Below are 22,410 nucleotides of genomic sequence, written 5' to 3'. Positions count from 1 at the left end.
AAACCCTCTTCCCTGGTTTTGTGGGTGGCTACGGTGTTACTTCTTGACATTATGATTGTTCTATGGTTTTCATATCCATCTATATGAGTCTTTTTGCCTCAGGTGGAACATACACTGCTCAGGTACGGTCCATGCTGTACTGCAGTAGGCTCATTTTTGCACACACTGCCACTTTTATGGGAACGCGCACACAGAGCTTGATTAACAAACCCCTAGTTCACTTAGCGAAGTTGATAACCACCTTTGTGATACCGCCAGTTAAGCCCGTTTGTGGTTGTTAGGTTTTGTGAAGACAGCTGACGCAAATAAAACCCGAGTAGTGTCAGCATCCTTTGATATAGCCAAATATGCAGCAGTAACATACAACACTAATGTGAACGTTGCTACAGGACCTGTAACCCTAACTCACTAACGTAGACGTTGTTACAAAATCAGTAACAAACTCACTAATTTAGACATTGTTACAGTACCAGTAACAAACTCACTAACATAGATGTCGTTACAAAATCAGTAACAAACTCACTAATGTAAACATTGTTAAAGTACCAGTAACAAACTCACTGATACCAGTAACAGACTCACTGATAAGCAGTGTAGTATAATGGCTAAGGAGTTGGTCTTGTAACCTAAAGGTCGCAGGTTTGAGTCCCCGGTAGGACACTGCCGTTGTACCCTTGAGCAAGGTACTTAACCTGCATTGCTCCAGTATATATCCAACTGTATAACTGGATACAATGTAAGTCGTTCTGGCTAAATGCCTGTAAACTGATGTGAACATTGTTACAGGACAGTAACAAACTCACTAATGTAAAGGCTGTTACAGAATCAGTAACAAGCTCACCAATGTACAGCCTGTTACAGAATCAGTGACACACTCACTAATGTAAAAGGTCTTAGAGAGTCGGTAGCAGACCCATTACTCAGGATCAGCGGCCTGAGCCTCTCTCTGCCCCAGGGAGAAACATCACTATCACATCTTCATTACTCTTGAATGAGCCAGGTTATATAAATGCACTGATTGCATGTCAGTGTCTGAGCCTATATATGTCTGAATGATTGCCTGAAATGTGTATGAAGCAGGGAGAGAGGGCAAGGGAGAGAGAGGGTGAGAGGGCAAGGGAGAGAGAGGGTTAGTGAGAGAGTGTGAGCGAGAGCAAGAGAGAGGGAGAAAGGGGGGTAGAGAGAGGGAAAGGAAGAAGGAAAGAGAGAGAGCAAAGGAGAGAGAAAGAGGGAGAGAGAGAGGTGGGGGAGAGAGAGAGAGGGAAAGAGAAAGGGCAAGGGAGAGAGAGAGAGAGAGAGAGAGAGGGGGGGAGGGGTATAGAGGAAATAGAGAGCAGGGGAGGTGGGTGTTAAGAAGCACTTTACTGCAGTCCTTCTCAGGGAATTGTAGTCAAGCTGCTCTCATTGATGTTTATATTTTTCAATGGGAAATGATCCACCATTCACAACTGTTAAACACTCAACACTCATCCTTTCCTACACTCCCACACACACACATTCACACTCAATGCTGAGCTCGCTCTTACCCACACACGCACGCACACACACATGCAGACACCCACACACACATTCACACTCAATGCTGAGCTTGCTTTTACCCACACGTGCGCACACACACACACACACACAAGCACACACTCACGCTCAACACAGCTCGCTCTTACAGACACACACATGGACTTCCCACAGCTTCCCTACTTACTTATGTCCTCTTGACATCGTTGCCATATTCATCTCAGTTATTAAAGTGTTATTTCCATAGGAAAGGTTACGCTTTTCTTTTATATGTCACCTTTGGTGCAACTGGATGTTTTTTGAAGCAAGTACTTTTCTCAAGGGCTCACTAGCTCTGGAACACTGGAGATTCAGACCTGCAACAGTGGGCTTACAGGTGCAGTTAGGGTACAGATGCAGTTGGGTTATAGGTGCAGTGGGGTTACAGGTGCAGTTGGGTTATAGGTGCAGTTGGGTTACAGATGCAGTTGGGTTACGGGTGCAGTTGGGTTACAGATGCAGTTGGGTTATAAGTGCAGTGGGGTTACAGGTGCAGTTGGGTTATAGGTGCAGTGGGGTTACAGGTGCAGTTGGGTTATAGGTGCAGTGGGGTTACAGGTGCAGTGGGGTTACAGGTGCAGTTGGGTTACAGGTGCAGTGGGGTTACAGGTGCAGTGGGGTTACAGGTGCAGTTGGGTTACTGGTGCAGTGGGGTTACAGGTGCAGTTGGGTTATAGGTGCAGTGGGGTTACAGGTGCAGTGGGGTTACAGGTGCAGTTGGGTTATAGGTGCAGTGGGGTTACAGGTGAAGTTGGGTTAGAGGTGCAGTTAGGTTACAGATGCAGTTGGGTTACAGGTGCAGTGGGGTTACAGGTGCAGTTGGGTTAGAGGTGCAGTTAGGTTACACGACAGTGGGGTTACAGGTGCAGTGGGGCTACAGATGCAGTTGGTTTACAGGTGAAGGATGTGTATGGAGTGTGTGTGAGCATGTGTTTATGGGGATTTCAGTCAAGCTCAGTGTGTTAGTGCTGTGTGCGTGTGAGTGTGCACATGCTCCGTCCCTTAGTTAATACTGTGTGTGTCTTACTGAGTATGTGCACGCTGTATGTGTGTGTGTTTGTGCTCATAAGCTGAATGTTTGTGTAAGCTGAACGTGTGTGTGTGTGTTTGTGTGTGTGTCCCATGTGGTTCACTCACTTAAACTTACATCAATGTATTCAACCAGGCTAGCTTGTGAAAAGATAATGTATGTGCTTCTTTCTCATTTCAATTGTTTGTGCTCATTTGATTGTTCTTGATAAATGTAAGAAATGTATTATATATTAGCTTCTCAGGTCTTTTATTGTTTTTGACCCCGCCCTCCCTACCCCCCCCCCCTTTCTGTCCCTATAAGTTTCTTACAAGCTCTCTGCTCTCCTCCTTTTTCACATAATCCAACTGGGACAGCATGATTGACAGCTATACCCATCGCTAGCCATCATAGAATGATCACCGTGGGAGACTGTAGTTCGACCACAGAATGACCGTGGGCGACCGCGGCACGATCGTTATAAAAACGTGGTCTGCTCCGAGGCCTTAGGGGATTCGGGCCTTACCGCTTTTGGAAAAGCTCTGGTAAGGGAGGTCCGCGTCGCCTACGGTACGTCACGTCACGTGGTCACACGGTCACATGGTCAACACCGCGCGGATGTGACGAGGGTCGCAGTTCAGTACGCCAGCGACACACACACCGCACGCGTCCCGCTGTGTCCCGGTTCTTCATTTCGATCTTTATTACCGCTTGTAAATACTGTCAATAGTGGCAGTGACGGATCTATTTTTCAATTTTTGCTTCAGTCGTTTTATCCTTCCTTCGATTGATTGTCTTCGGTTGAAAAGTGCTTATTGATATCAATAATCAATAACTGCATCGCTGCTAACAAACGTTAGCAATGCTCATTATTATCACCGCAGTTAATTTCACAGGTCTGATTCTCAGAATTAAGTGGCAATAGTGAGAATAATGGGCTGAAAAGCTGACAAGCTGTGGTGTACTGCTGCAATCAGTCTCACCTGGGTACTGCTGCTGCAATCAGTCTCACCTGGGTACTGCTGCAATCAGTCTCACCTGGGTACTGCTGCTGCAATCAGTCTCACCTGGGTACTGCTGCTGCAATCAGTCTCACCTGGGTACTGCTGCTGCAATCAGTCTCATCTGGGTACTGCTGCTGCAATCAGTCTCATCTGGGTACTGCTGCTGCAATCAGTCTCACCTGGGTACTGCTGTTGCAGTCAGTCTCACCTGGGTACTGCTGCTGCAATCAGTCTCACCTGGGTACTGCTGCTGCAATCAGTCTCACCTGGGTACTGCTGCTGCAATCAGTCTCATCTGGGTACTGCTGCTGCAATCAGTCTCATCTGGGTACTGCTGCTGCAATCAGTCTCACCTGGGTACTGCTGCTGCAATCAGTCTCACCTGGGTACTGCTGCTGCAATCAGTCTCACCTGGGTACTGCTGTTGCAGTCAGTCTCACCTGGGTACTGCTGCTGCAATCAGTCTCACCTGGGTACTGCTGCTGCAATCAGTCTCATCTGGGTACTGCTGCTGCAATCAGTCTCACCTGGGTACTGCTGCTGCAGTCAGTCTCACCTGGGTACTGCTGCAATCAATCTCACCTGGGTACTGCTGCTGCAATCAGTCTCATCTGGGTACTGCTGCTGCAATCAGTCTCACCTGGGTACTGCTGCTGCAGTCAGACTCACCTGGGTACTGCTGCTGCACCCTCACATGGGTACTGCTGCTGCATTCAGTCTCACCTGGGTACTGCTGCTGCAGTCTCACCTGGGTACTGCTGCTGCAGTCAGACTCACCTGGGTACTGCTGCTGCACCCTCACATGGGTACTGCTGCAATCAGTCTCACCTGGGTACTGCTGCTGCAATCAGTCTCACCTGGGTACTGCTGCTGCAGTCAGACTCACCTAGGTACTGCTGCTGCACCCTCACATGGGTACTGCTGCAATCAGTCTCACCTGGGTACTGCTGCAATCAGTCTCACCTGGGTACTGCTGCTGCAGTCAGACTCACCTGGGTACTGCTGCTGCAGTCAGACTCACCTGGGTACTGCTGCAATCAGCCTCATCTGGGTACTGCTGCAATCAGTCTCACCTGGGTACTGCTGCTGCAGTCAGTCTCACCTGGGTACTGCTGCAATCAGTCTCACCTGGGTACTGCTGCAATCAGTCTCACCTGGGTACTGCTGCAATCAATCTCACCTGGGTACTGCTGCTGCAATCAGTCTCACCTGGGTACTGCTGCTGCAATCAGTCTCACCTGGGTACTGCTGCAATCAGTCCCTCTCTAAACAGGCATATGCTTCAGAGATTATATATTATTAAATGTCAATTTTTCAGTCATATTCTCCATCGTACCACTCCAAAGTGATTAAAGACACTAAGCTCATCTCTGACTGGAAAGCAGTGAGTTTCTGAAGGCTCACATTCGTAGCAAAACACCTTTTTATAGATTTAATCAGACATGTTTAGCTGGCAGATTTAATCGTATCGATTCGTAAGCGAAGACTGCTTTGTTCTACTCACAGACAGTGCGATTGATTTTATGTTTTGCTGTTTCAGTGCTGCCATTACCCCTGACTTGTTTCATATCAGTATTCATGGCAGCGATGATGATCATAATGATAGCAACGCGTGTATTATAATATGAAAATCATTTTCAGCATGCCGCTGTGGGAGTGAATCATTAGGCTGGTCTCACAGTAGATGTGTGGTATTCAAATTAAAGAAATGATGGTGTAATGGAAGTGGAGGTGTAATGTAATGGAGGTGCAACTGTAATGGTGGTGTAATGGTAATGGCAGTGTAATGTAAGTGGAGGTGTAATGGTAATGGCGGTGTAATGTAAGTGGAGGTGTAATGGAAATGGAGGTGTAACTGTAATGGTGGTGTAATGGAAGTGGTGGTGTAACTGTAATGGTGGTGTAATGGAAGTGGTGGTGTAATGGTAATGGCGGTGTAATGTAAGTGGAGGTGTAATGGCATTGGAGTGTAATGGAAGAGGAGGTGTAATGGAAATGGCTTCATGGATTGTATTTGCAAGAGTTCAGAAATTGTACTTGCAGTTCAACATGTAACTTTTCTTTTGGAAGTGCACTAATAAGTAACAACAGTAGTGTTGTCTCAAATGCGTTTGTAAAATCAGTGATCTTCATTATGGATCTTATGAGAGAAAGAGGGACCAGTTAAATACCACACTTTGGTTTAGACCTTGACATGTCCTCTATTGGCAGAGAGAACTAGCCCAACAGGATTAGCATCCTGTTGCGCACTGAGATGTGCTCATTTCAGCCCTAGTACCTGAGGCATCAGAGCTAATCTGTCCCTGTTTTGGGTGGGGCTTGGTCTGGGAGAGGAAATCGGGGCAGTCAGGGGCCATACCTGCTGGTAAAGGGGGTACACACATCTGAGCTGAGCTAACTAATCAGCCCAGGGCTTTTAAGTGTGATTCTCTCCACAGTAGGTCTGAGACCAGAATGTGTGTGTGTGTGTGTGTGTGTGCGCTTGTATGTGTGTGTGTGCGTGCGTGTGTGTGCGCATATGTGTGTGTATGTGTGCATGAGTGACTGAGTGGGTGAGTGGGTGGGCGAGTGAGTGTGTGCGTGTGTGTGTGAGTAAGTGAGTGAGTAAATGTGCGCATGTGTGTGAGTGTGTGTGGGTGCATGTGTGAGTGAGTGAGTGTGTGTGTGTGTGTGTGTGGGTGGGTGCATGTGTGAGTGAGTGAGTGTGTGTGTGTTTATGTGAGTGAGTGAGTGAGTGTGTGTGTGTGGGTGCATGTGTGAGTGAGTGTGTGTGTGTGTGTGTGTGTGTGTGTGTGTGCATGCGTGCGTGCGTGTGTGTGCACAGCTGAGGTGGCAGGTGCTGTTTCACTTTGAAAAGTGATTAGAGAGCAGATTAGTGCAGAGTTTCTAACCGCAGGGTCAGAGGAGGAGTTAATGTGCTATGCCTAATGACTCAGGCGCTAATGCAAAGTCTGTTTGATAAGGGCTTTCACAATGGAAGACCTCCGCTCATGTTTTATGCAACTCAGGCGAAAGGAGAACCCGAGGAAGGAAATTTCATACCTTTTATACCTTTTCAGGGAAAAAATACCGGGGCAATACCACCAATAATCAACAGAGGGCAGCGTTGACCACAGCTTATATCTGTTGTTTTGTCTCCCCCTCCCCTCTGTGAGAAGCACTGCAGAAGAATCAATGCAGCAAAGTCTGTCAAACCGCTAGCGTACAGTCAGCAAGTGCAGAGAGCCTGTGCGTGTGTGTGTGTGTGTGTGTGTGTGTGTGTGCGTGTGTGTGTCTGTGTGCATATCCAGGGTGTGTGTGTGTATGTGTGTGTGTCTGTGCGTGTGTGTGTGTGTCCGTGTGTGTGTGTGTGTGCATATCCAGGGTGTGTGTGTGTGTGTGTGTGTGTGCATATCCATGGTGTGTGTGTGTGTGTGCATATCCAGGGTGTATGTGCGTGCATGTGTGTGCATATCCAGTGTGTGTGTGCATGTGCGTGTGCGTGTGTGTGTGTGTGCATATCCCGGGTGTGTGTGTGTGTGTGTGTGCATGTGCGTGTGTGCACATCCAGGGTGTGTGTGCGCGTGTGTGTGTTGGGTGTGTGTGTGTGTGTGTGTGCATGTGTGCATATCCAGGGTATGTGTGATTGTGTGTGTGTGTGCGTGTGTGCATATCCAGGGCATGTGCGTTTGTGTGTGTGTGTGTGCGTGTGTGCATACCCAGGGTGTGTGCATATCCAGGGCATGTGTGTTTGTGTGTGTGCATATCCAGGGTGTGTGTTTGTGTGTGTGTGTGTGTGCATATCCAGGGTGTGTGTTTGTGTGTGTATGTGTGTGCATATCCAGGGTGTGTGTGTGTGTGTGTATAGGGGGGGGGGGGGGGGGGGGGGGGTTCTCAGTATATGAGCATTCATGTGTATTTGTGTGTCTGTGTTTCCAAGCATATGGGTGCATTAGCTGTGCATCTCTGAGCCTGTGTGAGTGTGTATGCAACTGTTCATCTGAATGTGTGTATATATGTGTATGCGTATATACTGCATATTAATCACAAAGCACAACACAAAAAACTGCACCAGCACAGCTCTTTTACAACTGCTAGAGCCCTGCATATGTCTACTGTACTTCAAACAACATGTACTCATCAAAGGGCAGATTGCTCAAGATTCAAGCCTTCTCTCAGACAGCTGAATTCTTAGTCTTACAGCATTGCTCTGTACAGTACATTGGCAATTTTGGATAGTAAAGCTGGAGGCAATATACCTATACTTTCATTTGGCATGTTTCATTTCCAACTTGCCCATGTGTCCTATTAAGTCCAGGCCATACAGTTACTGCATCATTGCATCATGATAATCGTAATAGTAGTCCTATGGCTCAGATGGTAGGCCATTGAGATGAGTGGGGGTGATCACACAGTCGCTACTTTAATCCTGAGGGCGAAGCCACTCATCTTCCAATGAGAAGTGACTTCGTAATTGTAAATTAAGATATAAGCTAAATATAAATGTAATACTAATGAACTAAAAACGCTCAATATATATACATTTAAAACAAATATTTGTTTTTGAAACAAAGGTTTAAGATTTTAATGAAACATTTATGTTTAACAAAATATAGAGATATGATATAAAATATTTATTTTAAAAAATCAGATTTGAGATATAGGTTGTATATTTATTTTTAATAAAATCTGAAAATATGAAATAAAAGTAGTATTTAGTATGTACGTTAAATATGAGGGAAAAAACCTGATATTTATTATAAGTCTTACCATATTTAGGCTAGATTTGAGGACAAAATTAGGGAAAATGTGTTTTACTTTACATTTGGCATGCCATATTGAGCTCCCTCCTCCTTAGAGGTCATTGTTCTGCAGGCTACTTTTCTCCCAATGCTAGTATCACATTAAGCAGGCTAGCCTCTTTCATTCTCCTATTTCAATGAATCACAATCCCGCATTTGAAGCTGTTTGCACAGATATGAATCTGGCAACAATCCACAGTTGCCATTCAAATTTATATACAACGTGAAAAAAGTTTTATTAATGTTAACGTTAGCTAAAAATGGCTATTGCCAACATCCCTCTCGCTGAGTTACTCCCAAATATTAATGACCGCTTTTGGAGCCAAATATCACTTATCCAAACGTCAACAGGAGGGACTCCAGTATGCTGTCCAGGGTTATATTCATGACATAACGCATAATAAAGAACATTTGAGCACAAAATATTATTGGTCTCATTTTGTGTTTACGTTTAGAGCTTGTGTTTAAGGTAAGCCTCATCTACTGTCATTGGAAGGGGGCGGCACTGTCGAACGGAGAAGAGCTGTTCCTGCACTGCTCTGTCAGGGAGGCGAGAGTTTAATAAAAAAATATGTTTATTGTCTGAGCGCAGTGGTTCTAACAGTCAATGCCCTCATTAATATACTCACCACTCTGAATACTGATCACAAGTGGTGTTGCGTGCTAGAACCCCTCACTTAACCTACATATAAAGCATATTTTATGTGATTTAATTAAATAATTATTCTGGAAAACGACAACTATCAATTGCCAAATTCCTCGATAGGCCAGTCTACAGTAACCTGGTGGAATGAACCCACTGGTCTAAACAAACTATATCAGGTCTTAAGATTAGATAATATAATTAAATAAGGAGTCTGTTAGAGTAGTGCATTAAAATCATACAGTCTTTATTGAAGGTAGCCTCACAACTTCTAAATTACAAAACAGAAGACATTAAGCAGGACGTTAATTTGAAATGATCAGAAAAGACTGAGAGACTGATATGACATACCTTGCCAGGGTATTGCCCTCTTCCAGTTTCAGCACCATAGGAAAGGGAGCAAGCTGAAAACACATAACCAAGGAACCACCGCCAAAATGAAAAGAGGAAAACCCTTCTTTTCCAAGGCTTCATGATATTATTATTAAAAGATATGTGAATTAAGCCTCTTTCTAATTAGACCATAGCTGAATATGTTAGGAGGTAATTCAGTTCAGCTATTCAATACCGATAAAAAGCATCGAAGTTTACTTCTGCTTCTAAAAACAGAGGTGATATTTGTAGACAAATGATAGTTAAATTCAGCACTTCTAATTTATACCTTCAGGCAAAAAAATTTTCCATGTACAAAAGCCAAATCGCATTGCTTTGGTTTCCGCCTGAAACTGGAACATTTCAACTTCCAGGCCTCAACAACCATTATCTATATAGACATTAAGAATTTCAATCAACCACTTTCAATTAAATGTCACAGATTGAGTTCAAACTTAAAATCAAAATAATCTTGATCTTTGTGCATTTTTCTAACCATGCTGGGCCCTGACACCCCATAAATCATTTAACGTTCTGGTGTCGCTTCAGAGCTTAACTCTGCTGGAGGTGGGACCCATAGATTGCATGCCTACATGTATCAGCATGACTTTTAATTGCCCCTAATATGTTTCCTTTGATGTTTGTGGAGGAGTGAACAGGCAGGCTTCTTAGAAGCAAAATAATATTGTGTGCAATTCTCTAGTTTCTCTGTAAGGTCCTAATGCAAACACTAGGTATCTGACAGCTGGGTAATTTCATTTGACATATTTATAGTTATTTTTTACCTAATCAATTTGACATGGGAAATTTATTTGCTGATCCTTGCTCCCTGTGCACACCTTTTAACCGTCTTTTTATTCTAGTTTTGATGTACAGATCACATTACCTGCTACAAGAGTGCAACAATTGCTATGTACAGGAGCTCTCTAATTGGTGGTTCAGCTAGCCAATCAAGAGACCCACAAAGAGCAAATTGAATGACTTCTGGTCAGAGGGGCACAAGAATGCCATGTTTGGTGTAAATACCACGGAACAGTATATTGTTAAAAAAATTTTCCATGACCCATAGTTCATTCTCTGATTGGGCAACGTGACGTCATGTGAACATGGTCATATTGTCCATTTTGCATAGTGTAATGGCTGCTGCTGTCATTTTTTGCCAGTGACAACAGCTAAATTACACTACGTTAGCTATCATTAGCAACACTTGACAATACCAGACCAGTGGCAGCTCGATACACATGTTAAAGGAAATAAACCTGACATATGCATATGTTAAAAAAGAGTATTTTTCCTTAATGTAAATGCTAGTGTCTTTAGTCGCATTCCAGTTTGAACAGTTTTTGCAAGAAGCGATGCTAAGCCCAACTGCGTTGCAGTTGAGTGGCATCTCTGATGGGAGGCAGGCCAAGACTGGCGCATTCTGACAATTTGTTTTCGATGCAGCCTTCGTTCTAAAATGCCATCGCGAAACTGGAAAAATTAGCCGCGATTAGACTAGCTACTGAAATAATTGTTTAGTCAGCTACTTAGTTTACTATATTAGTGAATGGACTGTTTGGTTATATAATATTTGAGTGCACTGCTCGCCATTATATTGGTTGCAGTGTGAACAGCCTGGAAACCTATTTAGCCAACAAGCTTGATGCTGTGCATCCTAAAGTAAATAGGCTCAATATGATACTTTTCATTGTCATGCTCCATAGTCTAACATTTGACACTAAACCATTTTATTATGCACACAATGGAAACAAGACAATGGTAATTGCCATTAGCTGTAAGCTAGAGAATTAAACTATTCACCTACATTAAGTGGCTAGCTGTAACTTATGTAGTTGCTAGGTGATTTGGAGTAGTTTGGAGACTAACCTGAGGCTACAGTGGAGCTAGGCCTCATCGTGTGATGAAGCTGAGAAGCTAGTATGGTTGTCTCGTGACCCTGTTACAAATCTCTTAAGTTTTATTCTTAACCAATCAGAGATCAGGGCACCTAATCAATGCAATCTGACTACTGATCTGATGATTCATCACGTTTTTCCTCTTTTCTGTTCAGCCTAGAAAGTTTTTTGATCCGGGAAAAACGTGAAATGTTATTGCCCGCTTCTATTGACCGCCACGGTGTGAGCTTTTGGTGTCTAATTCGCGCTGGAGTGAGTTTGACGAATTTGTCCAACATTCATAGGAAATACATGGCTGAGCCCATCCAAATTTTTCCATTTTACTCATTGATGAATACTTTGGTTGCATCGGCAGAGTGTTTGGGGTCACTGTCTTGCTGCTCGACGAAGCACAGGCCAATGAGGTTGGAGGGATTTCTTTGTACATAGCCAGATAAAAATCTGTCTCTGCACTTCCAAATTCATCCCACTGCTGCCATCCTTCCTTCTGTCATCAATTAAGACTTGAGCCATACATGCCCAAAGCCATGACACTATCTCTTCCATACTTCACAAATGAGGGATGTGCTTTGGATAATAGACTGTTCTTTCGATTCTCCACACTTTTGGCTTTCAATTGCTTTGGAGAAGGTTTATTTTGGTCTCGTGTTCATAAAAATTAGGTCCAGAACTCTTTTGGCTCATCTCTACATTTTTCTGGCCTTCCAATTTTTTCTGCAAATGAGAGGTTTGCATCGTTGCAGTTTAGCCTTTATAGTTCTGCTCTCTATGTCTTCTGTGTACGGTGGCTTGTGATGTTTTCTCCCCTGCCCTCTGGAGACTGATGGTGATGTCACTGTTGTTCTACACAGTTCTTAAGATTCATCTGTCGTCAACTGCAGTTGTCTTCCTTGACCAACCGGCACAGTGTTTATTTCTGAAACAGAAATGTCGGTGTTTTTTATTTTTTTTATTTTCAAGACTTCAAACTGTTGTACTTGATATACCCAGTTTCTGTTCTGTCCTTCTTAATTAATTCTTCTGTTCTCTCAGCTTACATGTTAGTTGTTTTTCAGCCATAGTTAGTCCTCTGGTCTTCATCATGGTGAATTCTGTCCACTCTATAATCTCTACAGATGAAAGATGATCTCAAATCAAAGATGATCTCAAATAAAAGTATATAGCAAAAAATAACAAAGGGCCTCTCCCAGTTCTCCACACTTGGCTAAGTGTGCATGGGTACTTACACAGTACATACACTTTGGGGATGTACTGTGATGTGGAACATAAATTAGTATATAGTGTGAAAGTATGTATTTAAGTGCCCAAGTGCACTGCAATTTTTAAAACAATTGGGACACACTTTTTCTTCTGTGGTCCCTATTTCAAATAATTTATTGTAGTCACACTACTATTAATAGCTAATAATAGCTGTGCAAAGCTCTGGGCTTGATTACTACAGACAAATTAAGTGACACAGCTATCATTATATTCACATTAACAATAGAACCATGGTTGCTACGATATAAGTAACATATAAACTTACCACATTTGCATCTTTCTTTCATTGATATTTCTTCTGTGGCATTTTCCTCCTGGTGTCAACAGTAAACATCACCAACTTGGTGCATTGTGGGTCTGTGTACTTGGCTGAATACCGCTCCAGAGCGGTCTCAGCGTAAGTCTGGATAAAGTCTAATTCGAGAAATGGAACACACTTGCGAACTTATGCTAAATACATGAACGCGTACGGCAAGCGCCCAAGCACGCAAGTGTGATCAAGCGTTCACATGGGGACAGTTCACTCTACTGTTCCCATACTTTTGGAGGGCACTGTATGGGTGTGTGTGTGTGTGTGCGCGTGTGTGTGTGTGCATGTGTGCATGTGTGTTGTGTATGTTAGAGTAGGCCTCACTGTACTGGCCGCTTTCAAAACTCCAACCTCACTCTGCAAACCCTGGTGTGCCTGCCTAGGAAACACAGCCTTACGGGGTCCTGAAGTCCCACAGGGACCCCCAGAAGGAGCAGGCCCTCCTTGCTACCATAGAACTGCAGTCTGGCAGAACTCAGGCTCTGCATGGGACAGGAACAGAACTCTGTGCATATCCCGGGTCTATAGGATCAGGGGCTTAGCTGCCCACTGTAAAGGCCTGTTTAAAATTGTGTGATAATGGTGGGGTCCTGACTGAGACTGACTGCGGCTGCGGCTGCGTGTGTGTGTGTGTGTGTGTGTGTGACATGCCACAGCTTTGCGCAGATGTGCCTAGGACGTTCTCCTCTGCAGAGAGTGAAACGGACACTGTGTGCCCCATCGCTCAAAGAGCAGACCAGCCGAAAGACAAAGATACTCTATGTTTGATTGATTGACTGGTGTTGAGACTTCAGCGCCTCTGAATGAATGTATGACTGCGATTATTGCATCAGTTGATCACTGAGGCCCTTGTACCTTATCGTCCGCGCTGTTTGTGCGAAATGTACGTTTTGCTGGTGCGACCGATCCAAAGGAGCGTCCGCGAATTCGGATTCGGATTCGGGAGAGGACGCGAGCCGGCAGAGGAGCTGGGCTGTGAGGGAGAGAATGCACTGCGGCGATGGGGAAAGTAGGTCACTTTGCGACTAGCGGGGAAAGACAGCAGAGGGAGAGAGCAAAGGGGAGGGAGGGGGGGAGAGAGAGAGAGAGCGAGGGAAAGGGGAAGGGAGGAGGAGAGGGGAGAAAACCGACGGGGAGAAGATTGGAAGGGGAGAAAAAAATGAGTATAACTGGAGAAGGTCTGAGTCACTCCGCGGGTTTCTGTTTGCTTCCGGATTCTTCCACCTCGTGTCTAAAGGTGCGCGTAGCCGCTGCACACGCACGTCGCGGCGACAGAAGAGGAAACGACGAAGACGAAGATGAAACGCGTTCGCGATGCACGTACTGCTAGCCCACAGCACAGCATAACTACACTCTCATCAATGCAGTGAAGCATGCATCGCTCAGTCACTGCATAGGGGCTGCGCTGTTTATTCACTGTTCTATGGCTTTTTTGGGTTACTTAATCCTCCATTTTCATGTCAGTATAACTATTCCTATAGAGTATGTATGGATGCATTACTCATTTAGGGCGTTTCTGTTTGTTAATTTATTGTTTTTTTTGTCATTTATTCGTTTTACCAATTTAATCACGATTCCCCTGTGTCTGTCCAATCCCAACATAATATCTGTCCCTTATGGCTCCGCCCTCTTTTTGCCCACACTGCACCTTGTTCTTGGATCCCCGCCTCTGGGCTCGACCGGGCTTTTCTCTGCGCGTTCACGGTGGCCTTTCGGGGGCCAAAAGGTCTGATCTGGGCGGCCGGTGTCGGAGCCAGAGCTTTTGGGAAATGTCAGGTGACGTCGATATATCCGTGCCCGAGGGCTCTGAGGAAAATGTCAGCACCGCCCCCTCCCCCCCAGCCCCACGGCCGCAGAATCAATCAGTTATCACCGTCAAGTTATCAATCAGCCGGTCGATCAATCAATTGATGGGTCGATTAATCAATCGGCCAATCAGATTGGCTCATTCGGAGTACACCGTGCGGAATGGGGTCGTGGCGGAATAACAGTTGCCAAGGCTTTGAAATAACATAACTGGCCTTTAGCAGACACTCTTATCCAGAGCGACTCACACAACTTTCACACAGCATCCATTTATACAGAGAGACGTACTCTGAAGCAATGCAGGTTAAGTACCTTGCTCAAGGCAACGTGCCACCCGGGAATTGAACCTGTGACCTTTAGGTTACGAGTCCAGCTCCTTACCCATTATGCTACAGCGCTGCCCTTTGATGACTCACTTGGCTAATAAAGGAGCTAACTGAGGGCGCGTTTGCTCTCTCACTCCGACCTGAATTTTCCCCACACATCTGACACAGCTGGGCTATAATTGTTCTAAGTGTAAACACCAGAACAACACGTGGTATCTGATGTTTTTTTTTTTTAGAACAAATGCAGACCTTCTTCACATGCGGTGGTAAATTCCGATACAATTCCGATCGCCAACGTCCAACCCAAATTTAAACCCTCAGAACGTTAGTGTGTCTTGCAACACATCACATTAAATACTTTTTCGGGTTTTATTTATTTGCTTTGGGTAAAATATTAAGAATGCATGCATTATTGTATCCTGAACTAAATTATGGCTGATAAATATTTAAAAACATTCTTATCAGTATTTTCTTATCCATGTTTTTATTATTACTTTTTCTTTTCAAATAGTAATCAAACTCTCTGGAAAATAGTTTTATTCTCAGAAAACACATAAATATATGATATATATCATCTTACCTTACCATAGTTTATGGTCCTCCATTACTTGCAAGATCACTGTTTGCCATCATCCATCCATCCATCCATTATCGATACCCGTTTATCCTGAGCAGGGTCACGGGGGGATCCTGGAGCCTATCCCAGCGTGCATCGGGCGAGAGGCAGGAATACACCCTGGACAGGCCGCCAATCTATCGCAGGGCACACACATCATTCACTCACACGCTCATACCTGCGACAGTGCTACCCACTGCACCACCGTGCCACCCGTTTGCCGTCATTTGTGATGAAAATAATCTCTGTGGGGATCTCTCTCGTTTGGGGGAATGATGCAGACATGGGACCCACGAACCGTTTCCCTTCGCTGAGGGACCCGTCTCTTACTTTTGAAGGCCTCCATTGATGACCTCCAGGAGTGTTAATCACCTTGGGGCCAATCTATCGTTTTTGCTAAAAGGTTCAATCTGTAGCGAGCCGCACAACCCTGCTCCTATAGGCTTCCTGACTGGAACAGGCTGGAGAAATGGAGTGCTTTGTCACCAAAGACGATGGCCGAAATATTTGACTCTGATTCAAACAGCTGGGAGTCCTGGTAGGAGTGCACGGCATGCATCACCAGCCCACCCCCCCCCCACCCCCCCGAAACCCGGTTAGCGCGCCCGCGTACTGCGACTCGGACTCCTCCCCCCCCCCACACACACTCGGGTTTTCGCACTGGGGCTTCATTAGGGACGGGGAAACGCACGTACACCCCTGAGATGAAGGAGGGAAACAAGAGGGGGGAAGAGGGAAAGGGGAAGGGGGACACAAGAGGCTCCTGATAAACTAAGAAGCAGTGAACGCCTCTAAAAGGAAAAGAGAGAATGAAGAAAAGAGAGAGAGAGGGCGAGAAGTGACAATTTTTGTAAGTTTTGAAGGAGGGAACAAATCAAAAAAAAGGAGTGAGTAAGAACAGACAAAAAGGACGTTCATGAGATGGAGATGAAGGAGAGCTGGAAAGGAAGGATGGGAGAAGGAGAGGAATTAGAGAAGGGCATGCTCACCTCTCTTTCCTGGGTTCGCGGGGTTTGTCCTCTGTTCCATGATGCTATCGTTAGCACGGGCTCTGGCCGTAATTCTCCTAGCGAGCGTGGTTCTGTGAGCCTCGCCTTATTGAGAAAAGGCAAAGCGCGGCGGATCTTGACGCGGTTCGGTTTTCTTTGCTGCGATTCACACCCCACGGCATGGGGAACGACGCAGACCTCGTCCTGCCTGGAAAACGCAGTCATTCGGTAAAATGTGCAACAGCGCCACGGTACACAGAAGATAGCCCTTAACTAGCGCGTTTAATTGCGTCCTGTGGTTGCCCAATATTGCACTCTAGAAACGATGCCTCGTCTGTTTTCCGTACACCCCAAACGCCAGGCAGCACCCAGAGCAGGTTTGGGCAAGTCCGTGGACAGGAGCAGGTTACCCTGTCAATTCTGTGTGGATATTTCATTTCATTGGCTGCTTGTCAGCTTTGCTATCAGGGGAAATCTGACTGGGTGAGAGAATTAACGTACTCACGACCTACCGTACGACCCCGGCTACCGGTTTTTGAGATGAGCAATATTAAAAAAAAAATAATAATAAAATAAAAAATAAATAAATAAAAAAAACAAGGGTCACAGCTGGTAGAACAAATAATTTTACTCTGACTTCTGTTTTCTAGAAGGATTTATGTGGATATTTTCAAACAAAAAATTTTAACGGGTTTTGATGGGATACCACCATCTCTAAACGCAAAGGACGGTTTCTGTGCCATGTTTGAGATTTTGCATTGAATACTCACTGACAGTATCTGTTTAATTTATTTTTATTCATTTAGTTTATTTGAACAGGGACAGTGTACAAAGAACATTAACCTTATGTAAAACAAGGAGAGATGTAATGTACCGGGTTATAGCCCTTTGCTATCTGAAAGGCACATTTGTATATTATATTATATATTTTTCATAGAGCAGCAAAGTGTTTGGTGGAGGAAGTGTTGTGACTGTCCGAAGTGAGCAAAGAAACTAGAATGTTCTGTCAGTGCTTCGCTTTATTCACTGTATCAACAGTAATATCGTGTGATTTATGAGGGCGTCCTGTGACGGATTGTTAAATTAGTCCATGCTAATAGGGACTGGGATTTAATTTGACATAGCTGGGAATCTCCTAGGAGAAAATCAGACCTGGATTTCACTCCCTTCTCCTTTCACGCGAAAATTGGCTAATGCCAACGAGAGACGTCCCAAAGCACAACCTTGCAAATTGGTGCCTGTATTTTAATTATGTGTATTTTTAACTCACCTGTGTACGGTAGGCACCATCTATCGATATACCAATGGAATGTGTCTCTGCCTGTTATCCATTCAGTACAAACCTGGAAACAGCTAGTGGGTTTTTATTTATTTAATTCCCCCCCCCCCCCCCTCCCCTTTGCACCGTGTCTCTAGAGATCTGATCAGGCAGTTATCGAGACAGCTCCTGAACAATGGCCAAGCTTCTTGAAGGACCCCTAGTCACACAGGCAGCTTGCTGCATAGATGTCAGGAGAGTGCGTGAAGGTGGGAGTGGGGGGCGGTGGAGCGGGAAGGCAGGCAGAGCAAATGGGGTAGAGAGAGAGAGAGAGAGGGAGAGGTAGAGGGAGAGATGGGGAAGGAGAGAGAGATGGGGGTGCTGCTTGTAAAATAAATGGTTTGTCTTAGAGGAAAAAGAGGATGAGAGGACTGCAGAGAGAGAAACAAAACACGCACACACACATACACACGCACACACATGCATGCACACACAGGCACACACACATACGTACGCACGTACACACAGGCACGCATGCACACATAGGCACACACACACACATGCACACACAGGCACATACGCACACACATACAGACACACAGGCACACACGCACGCATGCACACAGGCACACACACTCACACACACGCACACATACACAGGTACACACTCAGGCACACACACACATAAACTGTAAGCAAGACTGAGAGGTAGCCTTGACACACACAGATTAACGGAGGAGTATTGATCTAGATTGATAGGTTTGAGACAGAGAGAGAATGGCACACACTTTATACTGGTGGCTACACACACAGACAGATCAATAGACATATATCTGCGCAAGAGCGAACATGACGTCTGTGCTTTGATAATGGTGCCCGTGAATCTCACATCCCCATCAGCCCTCTATCCCTCTCTCACTCCCCCCTCTATCTCTCCCCTTCTCTCTCTATCTCTCTCCCCTGCTCCCCCTCTCTTGCTCTCTCCCTCTCCCCCAGCGCAGTGTCAATGAGATTGCAGCATTCAACGTGCTTATACTGTATTAGCCCCATCCCCCTCTCTCCCTCTCCCTCCCCCTCTCCTTCTCCCTCTCCCTCTCCCCCCTCTTTCCCTCTCTGCCATTTCATGGTGTTTGGCTCCCTCTGTCTTCCGACTCTTTCTGCAGATCTGTGCAGCCAAGCGTGGTGTTTCTGCAGTGTCTTCGCACAGTCTCTTTTATTCTCCGGGTTCAATGATAATGTCTCACCATTCTCTATTAATCTGCAGCAATGTACTCAGCTTCCGGGGTTAGAGCTACGGTAGCGTCGTCTTGTCGTCTTGTGTCTCTGCAACGGCTCTTGAGCCTCAGCGCAGAGGTTATGCGCTTGTGCGGTAGAGCTGAAGGTTCCGTCTCTCTTGCTGTTGTAGTGATTTAAACAGTAACTGAAGTTCCTTAGCGCCAGACCATAGTTCCTTAGCGCCAGACTGAAGTATCTTAGCACCAGGCCATAGTTCCTTAACGCCAGACTGTATTTCCTTAGCGCCAGACTGCAGTTCCTTAGCGCCAGACTGTAGTTCCTTAGCGCCAGACTGAAGTTAATTAGTGAAAAACTGAAGTTCCTTTGTGTAAAACTGAAGTTCCTTTGTGTAAAACTGAAGTTCCTTTGTGAAAAACTGAAGTTCCTTTGTGTAAAACTGAAGTTCCTTTGTGTAAAACTGAAGTTCCTTTGTGAAAAACTGAAGTTCCTTTGTGTAAAACTGAAGTTCCTTTGTGAAAAACTGAAGTTCCTTTGTGTAAAACTGAAGTTCCTTAGCGCCTAACTAGGAAGACCCTCTAGGCGCATACACACTCCCTGGTGATAAAGTAGAGTGTGATTCTGGCACAACTGCCTCGATATCTCAAGTGTTTTCATGTCATAAACCGTTGTTCCTCCCCTCTTTCTCTCCCTCCAGTACGTGGCGTTCGGCTCCCTCCTCTTCATCCTCATCTCCATCTCCACGTTTTGCCTGGAGACGCACGAGGCCTTCAACACCATCTACAACAAGACGGAGCTCGTGACGGTGGACAACCGCACGCGGGAGGAGGTGGTCTTCGAGGTGGTCACCGACAGCTGGCTGACCTACGTGGAGGGCATGTGCGTCATCTGGTTCACCATCGAGGTCCTGCTCCGGGTCATCTTCTGCCCGGACAAGGCCGAGTTCTTCAAGAGCACCCTCAACATCATCGACTTCGTGGCCATCCTGCCCTTCTACCTGGAGGTGGGGCTGAGCGGCCTGTCCTCCAAGGCCGCCAAGGACGTGCTGGGCTTCCTGCGTGTGGTGCGCTTCGTCCGAATCCTCCGGATCTTCAAGCTCACCCGCCACTTCGTGGGCCTCCGGGTCTTGGGCCACACCCTGAGGGCCAGCACCAACGAGTTCCTCCTCCTCATCATCTTCCTGGCGCTGGGGGTCCTCATCTTCGCCACCATGATCTACTACGCCGAGCGGATCGGCGCCGACCCGGGGGACCCCACCGCCAGCGCCCACACTAACTTCAAGAACATCCCCATCGGGTTCTGGTGGGCGGTGGTCACCATGACCACCCTGGGCTACGGGGACATGTACCCCGTCACGTGGTCGGGCATGCTGGTGGGCGCCCTGTGCGCCCTGGCGGGGGTGCTGACCATCGCCATGCCCGTGCCCGTCATCGTCAACAACTTCGGGATGTACTACTCCCTGGCCATGGCCAAGCAGAAGCTCCCCAAGAAGAAGAACAAGCATATCCCCCGGGCCCCCCAGCCCGGCTCGCCCAACTACTGCAAGCCCGACGCGCTGGCTATGGCCACCGCCTCGCCCCACAGGATCATGGGAAACGTGCTGGGCGGGGTTGTCGGGTCAGGAAGCGTAGGGGGGGACTGTCCCCTGGCGCAAGAGGAGATTATCGAAATCAATCGTGCGGGTGAGTGCTTATTTAAGGTTTCTTTGCTCTTGTTCTTTTGGCCAATGATGAAGCGGTGTCCGTGCATATTTAGGCTTGGTTGTCTTCCTGTATTTTTCCTTCATTATGTGCACGATATTTCCTCATTACTATTTTTCCTTGATATGAAGGAAGACAACAGATATTCTCATGAGGTAGGTAGGAACAAGACCCCCTGACATTCTCTCAGGGTCCAGAAAAAAAGAAACTTGCCTAATGAAAACAAAATGGAACAAAAATCCAAACACTTCGATTATTTCAACTTTGTTTACAGATGTGCAAAAATGAACAGACCTTTAAACAGAATATTTTTAAGGTTTAAGTACAAAAATAATTAAACAATAACAGTTTGAAGTTCAAGTGAATTTGAAATGTCCATAATACCCAGTAAGTTCATGATTTGACAAATATGTAACTCAGAAGCACTTTTCTGTTCTCTAGCTTAGGCCAGCTATATCAGGGCTTGGCTTTGTCAACTGGTGCTGACATAAGCGGAATTCCGTGAGCTTTGTCACCAGATATTCCCTCTTTGAAAGGACTTTTCCCTGTCGGGACTTGAACCTGGAGAAGAGAGACTGTGAGACAGCCAGCTTAGCGTTCCTCTCCTTGGGAATGCATCCTAATCTAAGGGCTGTGTCCCATACACAGTCACCATCAACTCACACACTTTCAGAGGAAAAGTTCATTTAAGATGCATCCACTAGAAACAGACCACCACTCTGTCGTGCAGTAAAAAGCACACTTGATATATAAACAGATGTACATTATTGAAATTCTGATACTGATGCTGTCTGGTTATGATTTTTTTTTTTTTAGTTAGAGTCATTTAATCTAACTAAAACCAAGTCTGAAAGTGACTGTGATGTGATCAAATTACTGATGAGTGGGGCATCTCTCAATGGTCTATAGGGCATGTGTGCCATATAGCTCTCATGAGGCAAAATACCACAGAGTGGAAAAGAATCAAATGAACATTTATCAATTTTGAGGATGTTCTAAACATTTATTACATTTTTGTCATTTAAACTTTGTAATGTTATCGGTTAACCTTGATTCTAAGTCAAATAATTGGTTAGCAATGTCTAAAGCACAAACCTATTAGATACTATTTGGACATGGAATTACGGTCCTTGTACGTCTCTGTATGAAGTTGGCTACGCTCTCCTGTTTTCAATTACAGAGCTGTATGGTCCAGGCCTCCTTTACAGGCTGATAGAAATCTGATCTGATCAGCATGAGGATTTGTGACAGTGTTAAGTTTTCTCACAGAGGCCCTAAAACACTAAAATGGAGGGAATACGCCGGCCCTGTCATTGAATAAATGTGCTTTAAGATTAAATAACATCTGCAGCAGAGAGGAGCCTTAAATTGACGAGTCTAGTATTTTGTATCAAAGTCTGCGTGATTCCAATTTCCGTGTGCGAATTTTCCGCTGAGGATCACTGCGTTGATTTTAGCGAGGCTGTTTGAAGCCAAGTATTTGGCGACAGAAAAAGGGAACAGTTAAGCACAGCTGTCATAAGGAAATTGAAGACCTGCTATTTAAAGAATCGGGGAATGGAAACAGATTTGCTCGTATTTGTGTGCGCGCGCATATTTGCTTCTGTGTGTGTTTAGAGCTGCGCGCGAGTCCATCCTTTAACCGCATCTT

General features: G+C 45.5%; 1 protein-coding gene across 9 annotated transcripts in view; it reads left to right on the top strand.

The window, feature by feature from the left end:
- The window catches only part of kcnc3a (potassium voltage-gated channel, Shaw-related subfamily, member 3a), a 93,065-nt gene that overhangs the window by 29,577 nt on the left and 41,078 nt on the right, over window positions 1–22,410 (top strand). For all 9 annotated transcript variants that reach the window (XR_004763172.1, XR_004763173.1, XM_035399368.1 and 6 more), the window contains exon 3: window positions 19,757–20,741. Coding sequence is in view for 7 of the 9 variants with exons in the window: in XM_035399368.1 (XP_035255259.1) it covers window positions 19,757–20,741 (985 nt within the window). In the remaining 2 variants the exon portion in view is untranslated. The remainder of the gene's footprint in view (window positions 1–19,756; window positions 20,742–22,410) is intronic.

This window comes from Anguilla anguilla, chromosome 17 (genome assembly GCF_013347855.1).
Source record: "Anguilla anguilla isolate fAngAng1 chromosome 17, fAngAng1.pri, whole genome shotgun sequence".
Classification (NCBI taxonomy): Eukaryota; Metazoa; Chordata; class Actinopteri; order Anguilliformes; family Anguillidae; genus Anguilla; species Anguilla anguilla.
The sequence above is the reverse complement of the archived record's forward strand: the minus strand, read 5'-3'. Positions and strand labels throughout refer to the sequence as shown.